The sequence below is a fragment of the Argiope bruennichi genome, chromosome 5 (genome assembly GCF_947563725.1).
Source record: "Argiope bruennichi chromosome 5, qqArgBrue1.1, whole genome shotgun sequence".
NCBI lineage: Eukaryota > Metazoa > Arthropoda > Arachnida > Araneae > Araneidae > Argiope > Argiope bruennichi.
In genome coordinates, this window is record NC_079155.1 from 104253129 (window position 1) to 104268527 (window position 15399).

The 15399-nt window shown below is 24.2% G+C and overlaps 1 protein-coding gene across 1 annotated transcript in view; it reads right to left on the reverse strand.

Moving 5' to 3' along the window:
- Window positions 1-15090, reverse strand: part of LOC129969669 (integrator complex subunit 8-like) — a 29971-nt gene extending 14881 nt beyond the window's left edge. The window contains exons 1-14 of the mRNA XM_056084325.1: window positions 14863-15090; window positions 12620-12796; window positions 9270-9372; window positions 7939-8073; window positions 7345-7410; window positions 6777-6837; window positions 5641-5814; window positions 5270-5362; window positions 4977-5123; window positions 4370-4467; window positions 3085-3217; window positions 2181-2245; window positions 1220-1374; window positions 491-624 (exon numbers count right to left, since the gene is read on the reverse strand). Coding sequence (XP_055940300.1) covers window positions 491-624; window positions 1220-1374; window positions 2181-2245; window positions 3085-3217; window positions 4370-4467; window positions 4977-5123; window positions 5270-5362; window positions 5641-5814; window positions 6777-6837; window positions 7345-7410; window positions 7939-8073; window positions 9270-9372; window positions 12620-12796; window positions 14863-14974 — 1653 coding nt within the window. The 5' untranslated portion in view covers window positions 14975-15090. The remainder of the gene's footprint in view (window positions 1-490; window positions 625-1219; window positions 1375-2180; window positions 2246-3084; window positions 3218-4369; window positions 4468-4976; window positions 5124-5269; window positions 5363-5640; window positions 5815-6776; window positions 6838-7344; window positions 7411-7938; window positions 8074-9269; window positions 9373-12619; window positions 12797-14862) is intronic.
- Window positions 15091-15399: the final 309 nt, after the last annotated feature.

A 15399-nucleotide genomic window follows, 5' to 3' on the forward strand; every position in this document is an offset into this window, starting at 1 on the left:
AAAACTCTTCTCTTTTAGAATTTAAATTAGTTACTAAATGATAATTAATATGAAGGAATTTTTTTCTCTACAATGCTATTTTAAAATGGTCTGTGGCAAATCTTTTAATGGCATGAGCTACAACTAATCTAAAGCATGTAACAATGAAATCAAAATAAATAGCCAAAAAGTTGCTTTTGGGTGTATTTAACTTTAAAAAAAGCATAAATATAAAAAAACATCAGTCTAATATATAAAAGGAAATTATCTGGAAACTTATTTATTTTTGTGTTTATGGGAAAACATATAATGCTGAGTATTTCAGAGGAGATTAAATACTCATTTTAAAATACAAATAAATTATACAAGTTATAATTATACATCAATTATGTTCCTTCTAAATAAAACAACATTTTTAATTAAAAAGTTACACTACAACCTCTCACAATATAAATGGAATATTATATACATACAAGCAATTAACTATAACCAGATAGACAACATTACAAACCTTTTTATTTAATGTCCATAAGTGCATATGGTTATATTTTGCACGAAGTTGATTCACTAAATGTTTGGTGTTGACAGCTTCTGTGCAAGTCAATAGGCGGCGTTCAAATGTTGTGATCTGAACATTAAGATCATCTGAAATAAAACAGTATGTGGTATAACGAGTTTATCATAATAACTTTAAAGCTCTACAAAATGCATAGGCATAGAGCAGTCAAATAAGGCAAATAATGGTGAAATTCATATGAAAAAATATTGGCTAATATATGTAAAGTGGAAAAAAAAAAAAAAACAACAACACAGAAATAATGCAAGAACATTTTGCAATTATAGCTAACAGTTTGAGAAAAATTACAATAAATACTCGAATTAGAAGTTTTATATTTAACTTATATAGTCAGAATTATACATTTAAATTATATATATTCCTGCTTTTATTTTCAAAATACTTCATCACTTGAGATATGTATATTTTCTTTTATAATCATTGAAGTTTAAAAATCAATAACATTTCATACGTTAAATGGATAATGCCCATGGAAATGTGTAACAGTACAATAAAATTTTTCACTACATATTAAATCTATTATTAATTTTCAGCAATAATAGCATTTCTAATCACAGACATATAAAAGTCTCTAATTCAATATATATCCAGAGAAGCTCAATAGAAATAAAGCAATTATGAATCTTAAAAAAAAAATAATTAAAAAAATAAAATAAAACAAACCAGTAAAGCTTTTATCAAATTTAAATGTTTCACGCTTTGCAGTTGGACCATATGCAAAAAGAGTTTCCAATTCTTCATTAGTGAAAAGCATGCCTAAATACTTTTCATATTTCTTCATAAGTTGTTTTGCAGGGATAGATGTCAAGCACAAAGTTCTGAAATATCAAACTCAAATTCAATTCAACAGACAGCAAGCAATATATATTTCTACTAATAATAAAGATGACTTGTGAATCTGTGTTGATGTTCTTCAGACTAGTTGATCTACAGCTTCGAAATTTGGCATATTATATATATATATATGAGAGTGGGAATATACACCTTGAAAAGAGCTTTTTAAAATTTTAATTAATTAAAAATTAAACTGAATTTTTGAAGTTTTTTTTTTTTTTTTTGTGTGTGTGAGAACTTTTAAAAATATTAGTGCATGAAAATAAATTTCCCACAGTTTAAAAAATATAATTTTTAATAACATCAATTTAATAGTCATATGAAATTTGACAAATTTTTAAGGAATTTTATTTATTGCCTCATTCTTCAACAAAATATTATTACAATATTATCCTAAAATTTAAACCATTATCACTGTTTCATGAAATGTTTAACTAAAAGATTGACTTCCATTGATGAAAACTGAGCAAGAAGGATACTATTTAATAGCTATGTAGTTTACAGGACGAATAAAAAAGTAAATTTACAATACCATAAAATTTTAACAGACATATGATGTTATGGAACTTGTCTCTAGGTTCATGCACACAATAAACACAGCTTAAGTAAGACAATTAAAAGCATACTTTTAAATGTCTGTCAATTTGGTAAAATCATGGGCATGAAGAAATATCTAAACAATTCATTTGAAATCATATATATCCAATAATCTAGCTGCCTGAGGTGATTAGTACATAATAAGTTTTTATTTGTTATGCATGCAAAATATTGCTTTAAAAATCAAACTTACCTGGCAAAATTTTTTAAGTACAATCTCATTTCAGGTGTAGCAATAGGAATGACATCTTTCAATAACTGAAAATATATAAATAGATGAGAAGAAAAGAATTAATTGCAATAATCAAAAATTAAAATAAAAATTGATATCCTAATGGCCACAATTTTTATGTCAATTGTTCTAAATTATTTTCATGGTGAAACTAATAATTACATGTATAAGTTTTTTTCTTATTGTTAACAAAACATCAAAATTTATTTTGATGTTTTTTTAACAATAAGAAAATATTACTGAACAGAAATGATTTTCATTCCCATGATACCAAATCAATTTCAGTGCAATATTATCTCTAAATTCAACACTTTAATTAAATTTAAAATAAATAAATTTAAAATGCTACTTTCAATTTTCAGAGACATAATGAAATTTACCTCATCAAAGCTTTAATCATAGATTTTTCACACTATTAAAGCAAAAGTAAACACTAAAACTTGTTTAGTTCTTAGATATTAATTCTTACCAGTTGTCTACTCATTTTGAATTAATTTTCATCTATGGTGGAAAAATTTATGAATGCAAGTAATTAATAGACACTTTAATAGAATTTCTATATTTTTGATTTCTTATTTGACTGAAATAGATTATTAATCCTCATGGTTACTAAAGATTTTTTTGTTTTCAAATAATAAATTTGCAGATTCCTTTCATATTAACTTTTAATGATTTTTTAAAATTTTTTACTTACAATGAAGCTAAAATGCAAAATAAAGTACAGATCTTTGTTGGTCACCCACCATTAATTAGTTTCTCAATTATTATAAATTACCTAATCAATCTTTTTTTTTTTTTTTTTTGCAAAATTGTTCTAAAATATGTATATTCTTATTAATAAAATCGAAGCTGTATACTTGCTTACTTCACATAATACTAAAGATGATTTTTCTTCATGTACTTTCAAAAATGAGTTCCAATTACTAATCACAGCTTCACCACTCATAGTTCGCCTTATTGCATTTGAAAAAATTACATACAGCAACAAATCAGTTTTTCTAAAATAAATATATTAAAAATTAACAGCATGAACATAATGGTATATTCAAAAAAAGGTTTACAAAAAATCCAAAGACATTTTATGAATCATTTACATTTTACAACTCAATCATCAAATAAAAAAAATCATGGCAAATATGCATTATAAAATGGATATACAAGGGGAAAAGCACTTTAAAAGGAAAATTTCTGTGTTTGGTAGCAAAATGTTTTGTATTACAGATTAATCCAAAGTTTTTATTCAAATCTAAATAACTAATTTTTAAAAAAACCTTAGTGCCAGGATCTGGCCCCCATTTCATTTTAAATTAAAAAATTTGTCATGTGGTTTGAGAAATTTACAATATTTCTCTATGGCAGTTAAAATAACTTCAATATCATAACATACAAAAATTAATTAATATCTCAAATTAACATTTCCGACAATAGTATTTTGTTTTTAAAACAAAATTCATAAAAGTTACGTTAAAATACTATTAATTTGATAACAAAAGGTAATCATGATTAGATAAAAAAAAGTTTACATAGCTTTGATGAAAACAAAATTGTGATGACTTAAAATAAATGTTAACAATTACACAATAACAATATAATAGTTTGTGATATTAATAAAAAAATTGTGTATTAAAAATTATATTATTTAAAAGCAACAAAAAGCAGCAATGTATTAATACCTAATAATCTATAATTAAAAATGCCTATCAGTTAGTTATTTACACTAATAAAATTAAGATAGATAATTATTATAACTAAAGTAATTACTATAAATAATGCAATTGTGTAGGATGCACTGATATCTCCAACAGGCTTCAAATATTTTTTTAAAGAATAATAAACAAAGTTTATATTCAAGTAAACAATAAATTCATTAATATATACTAATATTTATAATTTCAGAAATTGAACTTAAATGTATTCAATATTTCAAACCAATTGTATGTATTAACATACATGCTTTAAAATCCTATATCATACAAGAAAAATAAAATAAGTTAATATGAGAAAAAGAGTACAAATTTATTATTAATTTATTATTTACAAGAAATGAAAGATGTCTGGATTTAAATAATGTGATATAGTAAGTGATTAATTTTATCTAAAGTATTTTTCTTATTAAAATCATTTTGTAATAAAAATTAAATATTCTTTACCCTTCGTACTCTCGCAAAATACTAAGTTCAACAGCATCTCTCAGAGAAAGAGGTAATTCCATTTTTAAATTATCACTCTTCAGAATATCAATTGTTTTCTATGGATGAAAGAATCATGACACAATATAATAAACAATTTAGATCACACAGCTGAAAACATTTTATTAATGGTACAGCACAAAGTATTTTACTACAATATTTTGAAAACACATAATAATAATTAAAAAAAATATTTCAATTGCAACATAATTCTATTCTTTAAAAAAATTTTTTTCCCCTAAAATATCTTATGACGAGTCACTGAGAAAATGCAATCATATTTAATCTCTAAATACCTTAAAATAATATATATATTTATGAATATAAATTAAAAATAATTCAGTTAATAAATGATGAGCATTTTTAACAATTAAAAAATAGTAATCCCTGGTTCAGTAACAATTTAAAATCTTTGCATAGGATGTAGATAAAAAACTATGAAATACAAATTAAAGTCATTGAAATTTAAGCTTAAGTAAACGCTATCTTTTTTATAACAGTTAAAATGAAAAAATTTACTTTTAATAGAATAACTAAATAAATTTCAAAAAAAAGAGAAAAAAATTACATTGTGGCCTTCCTTCACAGAAGTTTGTAGAGTTTCCTTCAGAGGAGTTGAGGCATCAGATTTCTGATATCCAAGTATATGGGCGCAAGCATCATAAAATCCTTTTAATTTAGGAGCATCTAGCTTACAAAACACAGGATCTTTCAGCTGTAAAAATCAATATTTTTATTTTAAAAAAATTCTATTTAGCAAAGAGAAAAACATCAGAATAATAATTAAGAAATTTTTATTGATTTTAAAATTATATATTGGAAGAAATAATATAAAATAATATATTTTTAAAAAAGGCTTACTTTAGGATGGATTTCTGTAGCTTTAATGAAATGCTTGCTAGCACTTTCATACTTTTCTTGAAAGAAATAATACCGTCCCAAATCATAGCAAATCTAAAATTGACAACGTTACAAAATGGGATTTAATCAGAATTAAAAAATATTGAGTACTATATTTGTAAAATATTGAGTACTTTATATCAAGCAATGTAAGAAACAAATATGGAAAAAAAGAGATTTAACTGTATATCTAAACACAAGACAAATATATTAGGTATTTTCTTGGAATTAAAAGAATGTCATGATTTGAGATATGATAAAAATAGGAAGAAAAAAAAAACCTTTTATAAAGTGCTTAAATCAAACAGGTTGTAATAAAGTAGTCTATTTACTTGGCAGATGACATCATCATTTTGCAAAATGAGGCCTTCCTCCCACTTGTTAACAGGATTTGGGCATTCCGATGTCAAAGAACCAAAGCAATTCAGAAGTGGCATCCGAACAATCTTGTTTGAATCCAAAAATGATTCTAAAGCAACTGTAGATCTTTCAGCTTCATCACACAACTAAAATTATTATAAACATGATTTCAAAAACATGAACTAGAAAGATTTTCATAGTAATTCAAAATAAAGCTACAACAGCAATTGATGATGATGGAGGAAAAAAAATTGCTAGTCTATTTAAAGTAAAAATTTGCATTATTTTAAATCATTCTATAATTGATATGTCATTATAAAATGCTTTTGCAATAATTATACGCCATCTAAGAGTTGAAGTCATTGTAATATACAAAACTCTTCTCCTGTCCTTAAAGAGATTCAGTGTCCACACTGTTTAATATTAATAATTAATTCAGAACAATCATTATTTAATAATTATAGTAAGAAGAATATTTAAGAATTTGGTATGCATTTTTCTATTTAACCCTTTCTAAGGCCGTGGGAAGTATGCTTCCCACCAAATTTATTAATCTTTGTATGAAATTATGTATGTTGGCATCTGACAAATTTTTTTAGTAAGTCAGTTCTTTATCTCACACAAAATGATGTGTCTTGGTTTGTCACTTAATTATTAATTCACCAAATTAATTAATTAATCAAATTAAATTTATCTAATAAGCTAAATGAATCCTTTTTCTTATTCTAATTTCAAACCTAAAAATATTAAAAATATTAGAAAAAAAATGGCCCTTTAAAGGGTTAAAGCAAATGCTTATTTAAAGCTTCATGAATTATGTTCACCTTGCAAAACAATGAGAATTTTGATTTTTTTTTAAATAGATATGCAATGAAAAGATTTTTAAAGCATATAATCCACATTTGACCCAGAAATATTTCTTTACCATAGCAATAAGGCAACATATAATTAAAATAAATTGTAATAAAATATCTTTCAATCAATATTTAACATCCCTAAATTATCTTTAAAAAAAAAAAAACTTTTTTAAAAATCTTAATGACAAAAATATCTTTTGAATGACTAAAAGAGATGAGTGAAAATTAACTGAAAGAATTCTTATACAGACCTTTCTCATAATTGACTCTACAACAGCTGGTGATATAATTGAAGGATCCATTTGTCCTGGCCTATAAAAAAAATCAAATAATTATTTTCACAAAATGAAAACATTTTTTTCTTAAATCAAAGAATGTTTTAAGTAAGATTAATTATAAACAAAAATACATCAAAGTATGCTAAAGTAAATCAGCATGAATGTATATGCAATATAAACTGAAATTCAATTAAAATTATAGATTCAAATAAAAAAAAGTAACTAAAAAAACAAACAAAAAATTTATTAACTTTCAAAAATTATTAAAATTGTATTATTTTATTTAGATTTTCAGGATAAACTTAGAATGCCAATAAAAATATTATTTTCAGGACTGAATGAATTGGGACTATAAAATGCTGATAAATAAAATAATTATTAAAGGTTTATTGTAGAACCTTAGAACATTATGTTTAGGTAATGCTCACATACTGCTAAATTTATTATTACCTTTTTTTTAAAAAAACAAAAGCATTATTTATTAATACAAAATAAATACTTTTTTTCTTTTAAAATAGAAAAAGTAGATATATTGACTTACAATTGCACATTAAGACCTTTTTGACTTTTTACTGGAAAACTTCCTTCAATAACAGCTCTTAAAACCCTATAAATTTTTTTAAAAAATCATCATAAGAATCATACACCATTCTATACAAAATGCATTACACAAAATATAAAATTAAAAAAAAATAATAAAGCACAAATATCATAGATTAAATAGTTAAAAAGCTAACATTTAAAACAAAAATTTAGTGCTATAGTTCATTTCTCAACTTCCAAAAAAAATGATATAATGTAGAAGTATTAGTTAAAACTTTGCATTTTTCTAATTTCACATATTTTTCTAATTTACTAATGCTTATTTAAACAATAACTAAAACAAAATACAAATTATATCATATTTAAAAGTAAAATTAAAATATTGGTTAAGATATTCAAATTAATTTCAAAGAAAAACTTTAATAAACTAAATTTATATATTTATTAAAAGTTTTATCTGTGCTTTCACTGAGTATGTATCAACAACATGGAAAAATAACTTTTGTATCAATGAATAATTTTAATACTATTAATAAGTTAAAAAAAAAGTTTATCTTAATAAATATACATAAAGCAAATAAATTATATTTACCAAGTGTTATATAAAATGGAAGCAAACAATCCATCTCCAGTGAAATCACTGGCAGTCATGGCATTAAAATTTGGATCACCACCACTGATTTTAAGGAGTTCACTAAGAAGGGCTTGCTGCATAGTCAGAGGTAATCTGAATTTTAAAAAATAATTTCATATGTTCTGATATAAATTTTTATGTGATAAAAAAATGGGACATATTTATTAAACAATGAAGAAAAGTAAAAATCTTTTTCTTTAATGTATATGCTGTTTTTATAGAATGTTTTATAAAAGCAAGATTCAAAACTGATCAATATTCCAATGTCATATTACTTCTCAAAAGAGAGAACTACGTCATTTTTAATTAATTAACACGCACAAGTACTTTATAATTCCCTTGGGATTTTACTCATATGAAAGTTTTTTTCTTTGAATATAATAAGACATATATTCTCTATTTATAATTAATGCATATTTTGTAGTAACATTAAGTGTATTAAAACTTGATTAACTACCATATTGAATAAATAAAAGACTTATATAACAAACATTAGAACATTACTCTATAGTTTACAAAAAAAAAAAAAAAATGTAGACAAAAGTTACATAATTTTTTTTCTCCAATGCCATAAGAGAATATCTCTTAATGAATCTATTAAATTGAATTAGTTTAAAAATTAAATATTTTATAAAGTTTGATTCTATTATACCATTATGCAAAATCAATATTTTATGATCATATTAAAATATTTTCTTACAATAATCAAAAATTGTATAAACAAATAATATTTTATCTATACAAGGGAAAAAGAAAAAAAAGGTATTTTCCCTTTTTCATTATTGATCTGGTGAACTACAAAATTTCAATGATTTTAAATTGAAAAATACCTCTAATATGCTTGAATGAAATTAAAAACAGTACAATATGTCCCAGAAAACTGTTAAATGGAAATGAGATACATTTCAGTTGATCTTTTTACATAGCGAGTACACATCTATTTTTGTAAGCCCTGTGTTAATAGGCTTTCAACTCAAGATCTTATATCTAGAAACCACAAACATTATTCTGTATAATCATAATTGCATTGTGCAACCATTACAGCACTCATCAATTTTCATACACCTTTAAAATGTCCAATCATCACTTTATTTTTCTAACATTCAATTCAACACTACTTAATTATTTTCTTCATCAAAAGAGTGTTAAGGTTGCCTTTGTAAGTTAAATATAAAGTTTAAAAAATTATATCAATATCTTATGACAAAATATTCCACAAATATTATTTTTTAAAAAATATTTGGATTTGAAAAATTAAATAATAATATATAATATATAAAAAAATTTACCTTTTTTCCAATATGTTTAGATCCCACTGTAAGAAAGCAGCAACTTTAAGTGCTAATAATTTCAATGCCAATTTTTTCTTGCTTTCTTTGTCATCACTGCCATCTAGAAAATAAAATTACAAGAATCATACATAACCACCTTTGTTTATCAGTATATCAAGCAGTCGTAAAATTACATTATTTATATAAAACTCAAACGGTAACAAAATAGATTCTCACTCAATAAATTAATATTCACTTATTTTATCAGATTTAGAAAATTAAATTAATAGCTATTTAGTCAAATAAACCAAATACAAAAAAAAAGTTTGACTTAAAGAAAATTAGCTAAAATGTTCTTTTATCATATGCATAATAGAAAATATAAAATCATACAACAATTTTGAAAAATGGAATTACAATTAGTAAAATTGTCTAAAAAAATGCAGGAGCTGCACTAAACTTTTATATTTTTATAAGTAAAAAATTTTTATATGCAGTTGTTGGTATAAAATTCAAAATAAGGTTTCACTTTTTTTTTTCCCCTACTTTTTTTCACTGATTTAAAATTGTATAGATTAAAGCAACAATATGCATATTAAGGAACTTAGAAATAAACTGATAATCAAAGAAATAATTGCCATCATATTTTGAAATGTTTATACATATTAGATAGGTAATATTAACTTAATAAAAAGAATCATCACACATTACTCACAAAAAACAGAAAAATAAATCAGCGAAAGTATTTTATTTACAGATATCACAACCAGAAAGAAATACTTTAATTGCCCTAAGATATTAGGTTTCCCATATGGGTTTTCATACCATTGGCAATATGCAATTATGAAACATGATAATATTAGGTTTTTATTTATTTATTATCTGCTAAATTAAAGAGAATCCAAGTAATTTGAAAAGTATTCAGTAAAATTTGGATCAAATTTCTGTTAAATTAAATTAGTCATAAAGACTTTAAAAAAATCTATAAAATCTACATGAATTAGTTTCAGGTAGATATATATACCCTCTAAAAAGTTTTTATAATACAATTTATTACACCCTTTTTATATTAACTGTTGACTATTTGTTATTTCAATAATAATAAGAGGAAAAGAACAATACGTATGCGTCAACATTTGGAAGTTCTCTCTATATTTTAGAAAACCGTTAGTTATAATTCAATGCCAGCAAATAATAAAAGACTGTATGTAACAAAGGAAAATAAGCATTACATTTTTTTTAAGGATAAGGATTTTGCAAACAGCAATTAAAACAATTTTAAAAATGAAGAATAGATATATTTTTTAATACTTCAACTATATACAATAAATATTTTTTAAAATGTCATACTCATGATATTTCCCAAAAAATCTAGCTTAAATATTATAAAATAAATTTCAAAATCCTCAATTTTTTTCAACAATTTATTTCTCTGCCTTTTCATATGATAGAAAAAGCAGCAATATTTTTTAATACAGGAAATCAAATGAGCAAGTAAAAAAGAAAAGCAATTAATCTTTTTCAGCAATTGATTTGCTTAACTTTAATAGAAAAGTTAAAAGTTAAATTTGGTAGATATATACTAATTTGGTAAAATTTTGTTGTTGTACTTTAATTATCATACTATCTTTTTTTATCCCATTTGAGATTAAATTAAAGTTTTCCACACCTCTGAATAGATGTAGAAAATATTAATTCATATAATTTTATATATTATAGAATTTTAGTATTAAAAGTTAAACCAAAACCAAAAAGAAATACAGAATACAAGAATACAGCAGCATATTTTCAAGAAATTGATACAAAATTATTCGAGTAAATACCTTTGTAATCTACATGGGATTATAACTAGTATTTAAATTTAACAAAACCTTTTACATTTGGTAAATTATCTTCAGAATTACTAAGTAGATTTTTTATGATATTTGGTAGATATATAGGTTTGATAAAGTACCAAAAGAAATACTGTAAAAAAAGTTTTGATTTCCATGCATGATCATATATTCAAGTCAACAGTGCATGGAGGTTATAATACAAATGCTAAAAGACAGAAAAAGAAAAAAGATTTATTGGAATTTTAATTTTCTTGAAAGTTTCCACATGAATTTGTATTTGGAAATTTGTTCTACAATGCAAGCTGGAAAATGAGTAATTTATAAATTCCTTTAGTAGTCATTTCAGCAAAATGCCTTTACTTACAGAAAAATGAAATAAATTAAATTACATTATCAATTAAGTCTAAAACTCTCATATCAAATAAAATATGCTCTTGTAATTAAATATTATAACAGAAGTTATAAATCAGGCCAATCCTAAATATAAAAAGTACATGTTAGTAAAGCAAAATGGGACAAAATCACTGGCTTCATCAAAAAATAAAGTAAAGGAAGTGAAAATCAATTAAAATTATTAAGCCAAACTCAGATAGTATACTGTTACTTAAACAGTGTCAATTAATGTTGATACAAAAAATTACACCAATTATATAGAATATGAATCTAATAAATTTCAAAGTGATAGATTCATCATAATCAAGTTTAAAATCTGTAATTAAAATCCCAAAAACTGAATGCAGAAGTGAAAATGTTTTTAACTTCATGAGATAGCTCTGCAGAGTACAAAAATGCTTAAGGCCTTATTAAACAATAATATAATTCCATATAACTTCCTATAAATTTTCAAACTGAATTGATTTGATTATAAAAAGGATGAATAGGCATGATGATGATATTAAAATATTATTTTAAAATATAAAAAATCAACTATTTTCTTTTATAGAGTGAGACTAAAAAAATAAAAACCAAACCAGTTAAATAAGGTTAAAGTATCAAAAGTCACAGAAGTCTAAAGAATAAGAAGAAATAGTATGAAATTCAGTACCAAAAATATACCAAATGTATAAGTTACACAACATGTATAGATGATTTCTAAATATTTTTATAATCATGCCTATTCTTTAGCACTTTGATAACAAGGAATAACTCCAAGTCATATTGGTTAACTGCTCAAATAGTGATCAAATAGTCAAACCTATAAAAAAAGTGATAAGTTCTATTCTTTTCCCCATATTTTTAAATATGTAATTATTTGTGTCATAAATATATATTCTAATATGATATGGATGGTAATTATTAAAGATAGAAACTACAGAAGATAGCAAAAATGTATTTTATATATAATGAATTGTCTTTCAATATTTAAGTACCATAACAAAAAGTAAATAGGAAGAAAATAAAGTATTTCACATAAGGTTGTCAACTAAAAACTTTACTGAGTTATAATTGCTGATAAAAATATCAAAAGGTTAAAAAATATTAAGAAAAAATGATCAACTATTTATAAATTTAATGAATATAAGTGGAATATACTTTTAGAATGTTCATTGTCAGTAACCATCTCTTCAGAGCCATTTCCAAACATTGGTGAGAGTGTAAAAGGGGAGGTATTGCCATGTTGATTATGATTCATATTTCCAGCTTGATCTACATTTGATGGAGACATGGAATTCCCCAAAAATTTTATTATCAAATCAGTTGGACCAGGATCTGAAAATAAATTCCACATTTTTTATACTTGCAATTAAACACCAAAGGTTTCATACTTATTACCGACAGCAATAAATCATTTAAGATATCATGTAAAGGTAATATAAAGTTTAATGTAGTTTAAGTATCATGTAAATTCAGATAGCTAAAGTCAATCCAGTAAGACCACATACACATAGAAATTATACAGTAGCAAGTACTTGTTCCATTGAAATGAGCACTTGCTATTGTACACTCTTTCAGTGCATGCACAAACCTCTTCCTGTGTATGTGTGATCTTTCTGAAATCTTAAAATTAGCTGAAGGTAAACCCATCTTTAGTCAGATGTGACCATGCTCACCAATGATAATTAAGCCTAAATATTGCCAATGGCATGCAATTAATAGATAATAAATAAATCTATTAATCTATTACATTAATCTATCTATTAATCAAAACAATAGCAAAATAATTCTTAAAATTTAACAATTTCAAAATAAGAGAATAAAAAAACTGTTCAAATAAAATGTTAAATGAATGAAAAACTTAAAAAACAGCAACAACATATTTCTAAAATGTATATTGAATAAGTTTCTTTCTATCATAGATACATTATCTATACTTATATAAAGCTCAATGTGTGTGTGTGTGCGTTGGCGCTCTACAGGCCAGACCGTTTGACCTACAGCTACCAAATTTGGTACATGAATGCCTTGGAGGTCGGGAATGTGCACCTGAGGTCCCTTCTTTGGAATTTTTAATTAAAAACTAACTTTCCCGCCAAAAAAATATTTTTATTTTCCCACCGCCAAATGAGTAAGGCTTCAGTTATTTTTCCCCCCACATTAATAAGGATAGGCTTAAAATTTTTCGACCTATTATTTCAAACGATTCTGTTTATTTTCTTAATGTTTGTTGCATTTAAAATTAAACATTGTTAATTAATTGATCTTTCAGATTCATTCTGAAGTACTTTTGAATTAAAATAAAACAGAAAGAGGAAATTAAACATTTCTAATGTGGATAGCGTTACTCCAACTGCCGTAAAAAAATTCCCGTATTTGCGTTACCATATTTTGTATTTGCCGTTGAAAATTCACACATGTGCTTTGTGATCTGATTGTTCACAAATATTATCAACAGATGCAGACTTGATTTAATTATTTTTAGGTTAGTTGTAAGCTTTTATAATTAAATTGCATTTATGTTAGTTACATATTTTTTTTATATGCTTATAGTTCAAGTACATCGTTTTTTAACCTGTTTTCGACCGATTATTTTAAACAATTCTGTTTATTTTCTTAGTGTTTGATGCATTTAAAACTAAACATTGTTAACTAATCCATCTGCTCATGATGAACCTGAGAAAATTTTGTTGATAAATTCTTGAGATATTACATAAATTACAAAAGATATTCTTCAGTGCCCATAAAGTTTAAACGCTCAGTGACTCTGTTTTTCAGAAATCATATTATTAAAAGAAATTGTTTGTTTCAATAAAAAATATTATTATATTAATTACATTGAAAGCAATTAATATAATAATATAATATGTATATTATTATATTAGTTGCACTCAAGGGCAATAATTATATATTATAATCATTTCCCTTCAGTTATAACATAATATGTATCTAACTTTCTGTTAGCTCCAGTAGAATTTAAAGCATAAATTCTACGGGAGCTAACAGAAAATTAGAGAGATACATATTATGCTATGACTGAAGGTCTTTATAATATTATGAGTGAATTATATGATTATCAAAATTTGAAGTTTAAAATATTTTGATGAAGAAGCTATTAAAGTAGGAATCGCATAATATATTTAATTATTAAAATTTTAAGATTAAGATTGGCGAACCGGCTGGTCGCCAAAGGCGGCTAGTGTATAATAAAAAAGAGAAGTTGGAGCAAGTTTCACAAAATCCAACTGCACATTTTTTTTTTCTTTGAAAGGCAAAACTCAAAATAATTTTAAAAAATCTAAATAAAAACAAAATATTTTTTTAAATGACATTCTGAATGTTTTATGAAAAATACTATTCTTCAATTTTAAATATTTTTCGAAAGTATTTAAATGGTTTACCTGAATTTGGTTCCGAAAGATATTTTTCTAAGAGATTAGGATTTAATAAAAATTCAAACCACAAAACTTTCTCGACAGATGGAGGTCTGTATCTGCTCCGTGCATCAAACATTTTATTATAATTTAGGTTGCCTTTGATTTTTCTCCTTTAAATAAAAATCAATTTAACCCAGGTTCCTGCAAATGTTCTTTCGAAAACACAACAAACATTTCAAACATAAAACATCACATTAGTTCACTTCATCCCTAATGAAAGACGGACATAAGTAGAATATTTTTTTTATTTCTGTTTAAAGTACAATGTTGAATAAAAAAAAAAAAAACATATTTCAATCATTAATGTTTTATTTTACTTAATTTTATAAAAAGTTTAAAAATTATGGTTTTGGGTCACGCGTGCAATGGGTCACGTATGGTTCTTCAAAAGTTAAGCAGTATATTATTCCTTAAATGGTTTTCATAAAAATGTGTATATTTTATTGGGTATGTTATTTGTTGTATATTCGTCTGAGTAAGCATTTATTTCATAAGCTTGCA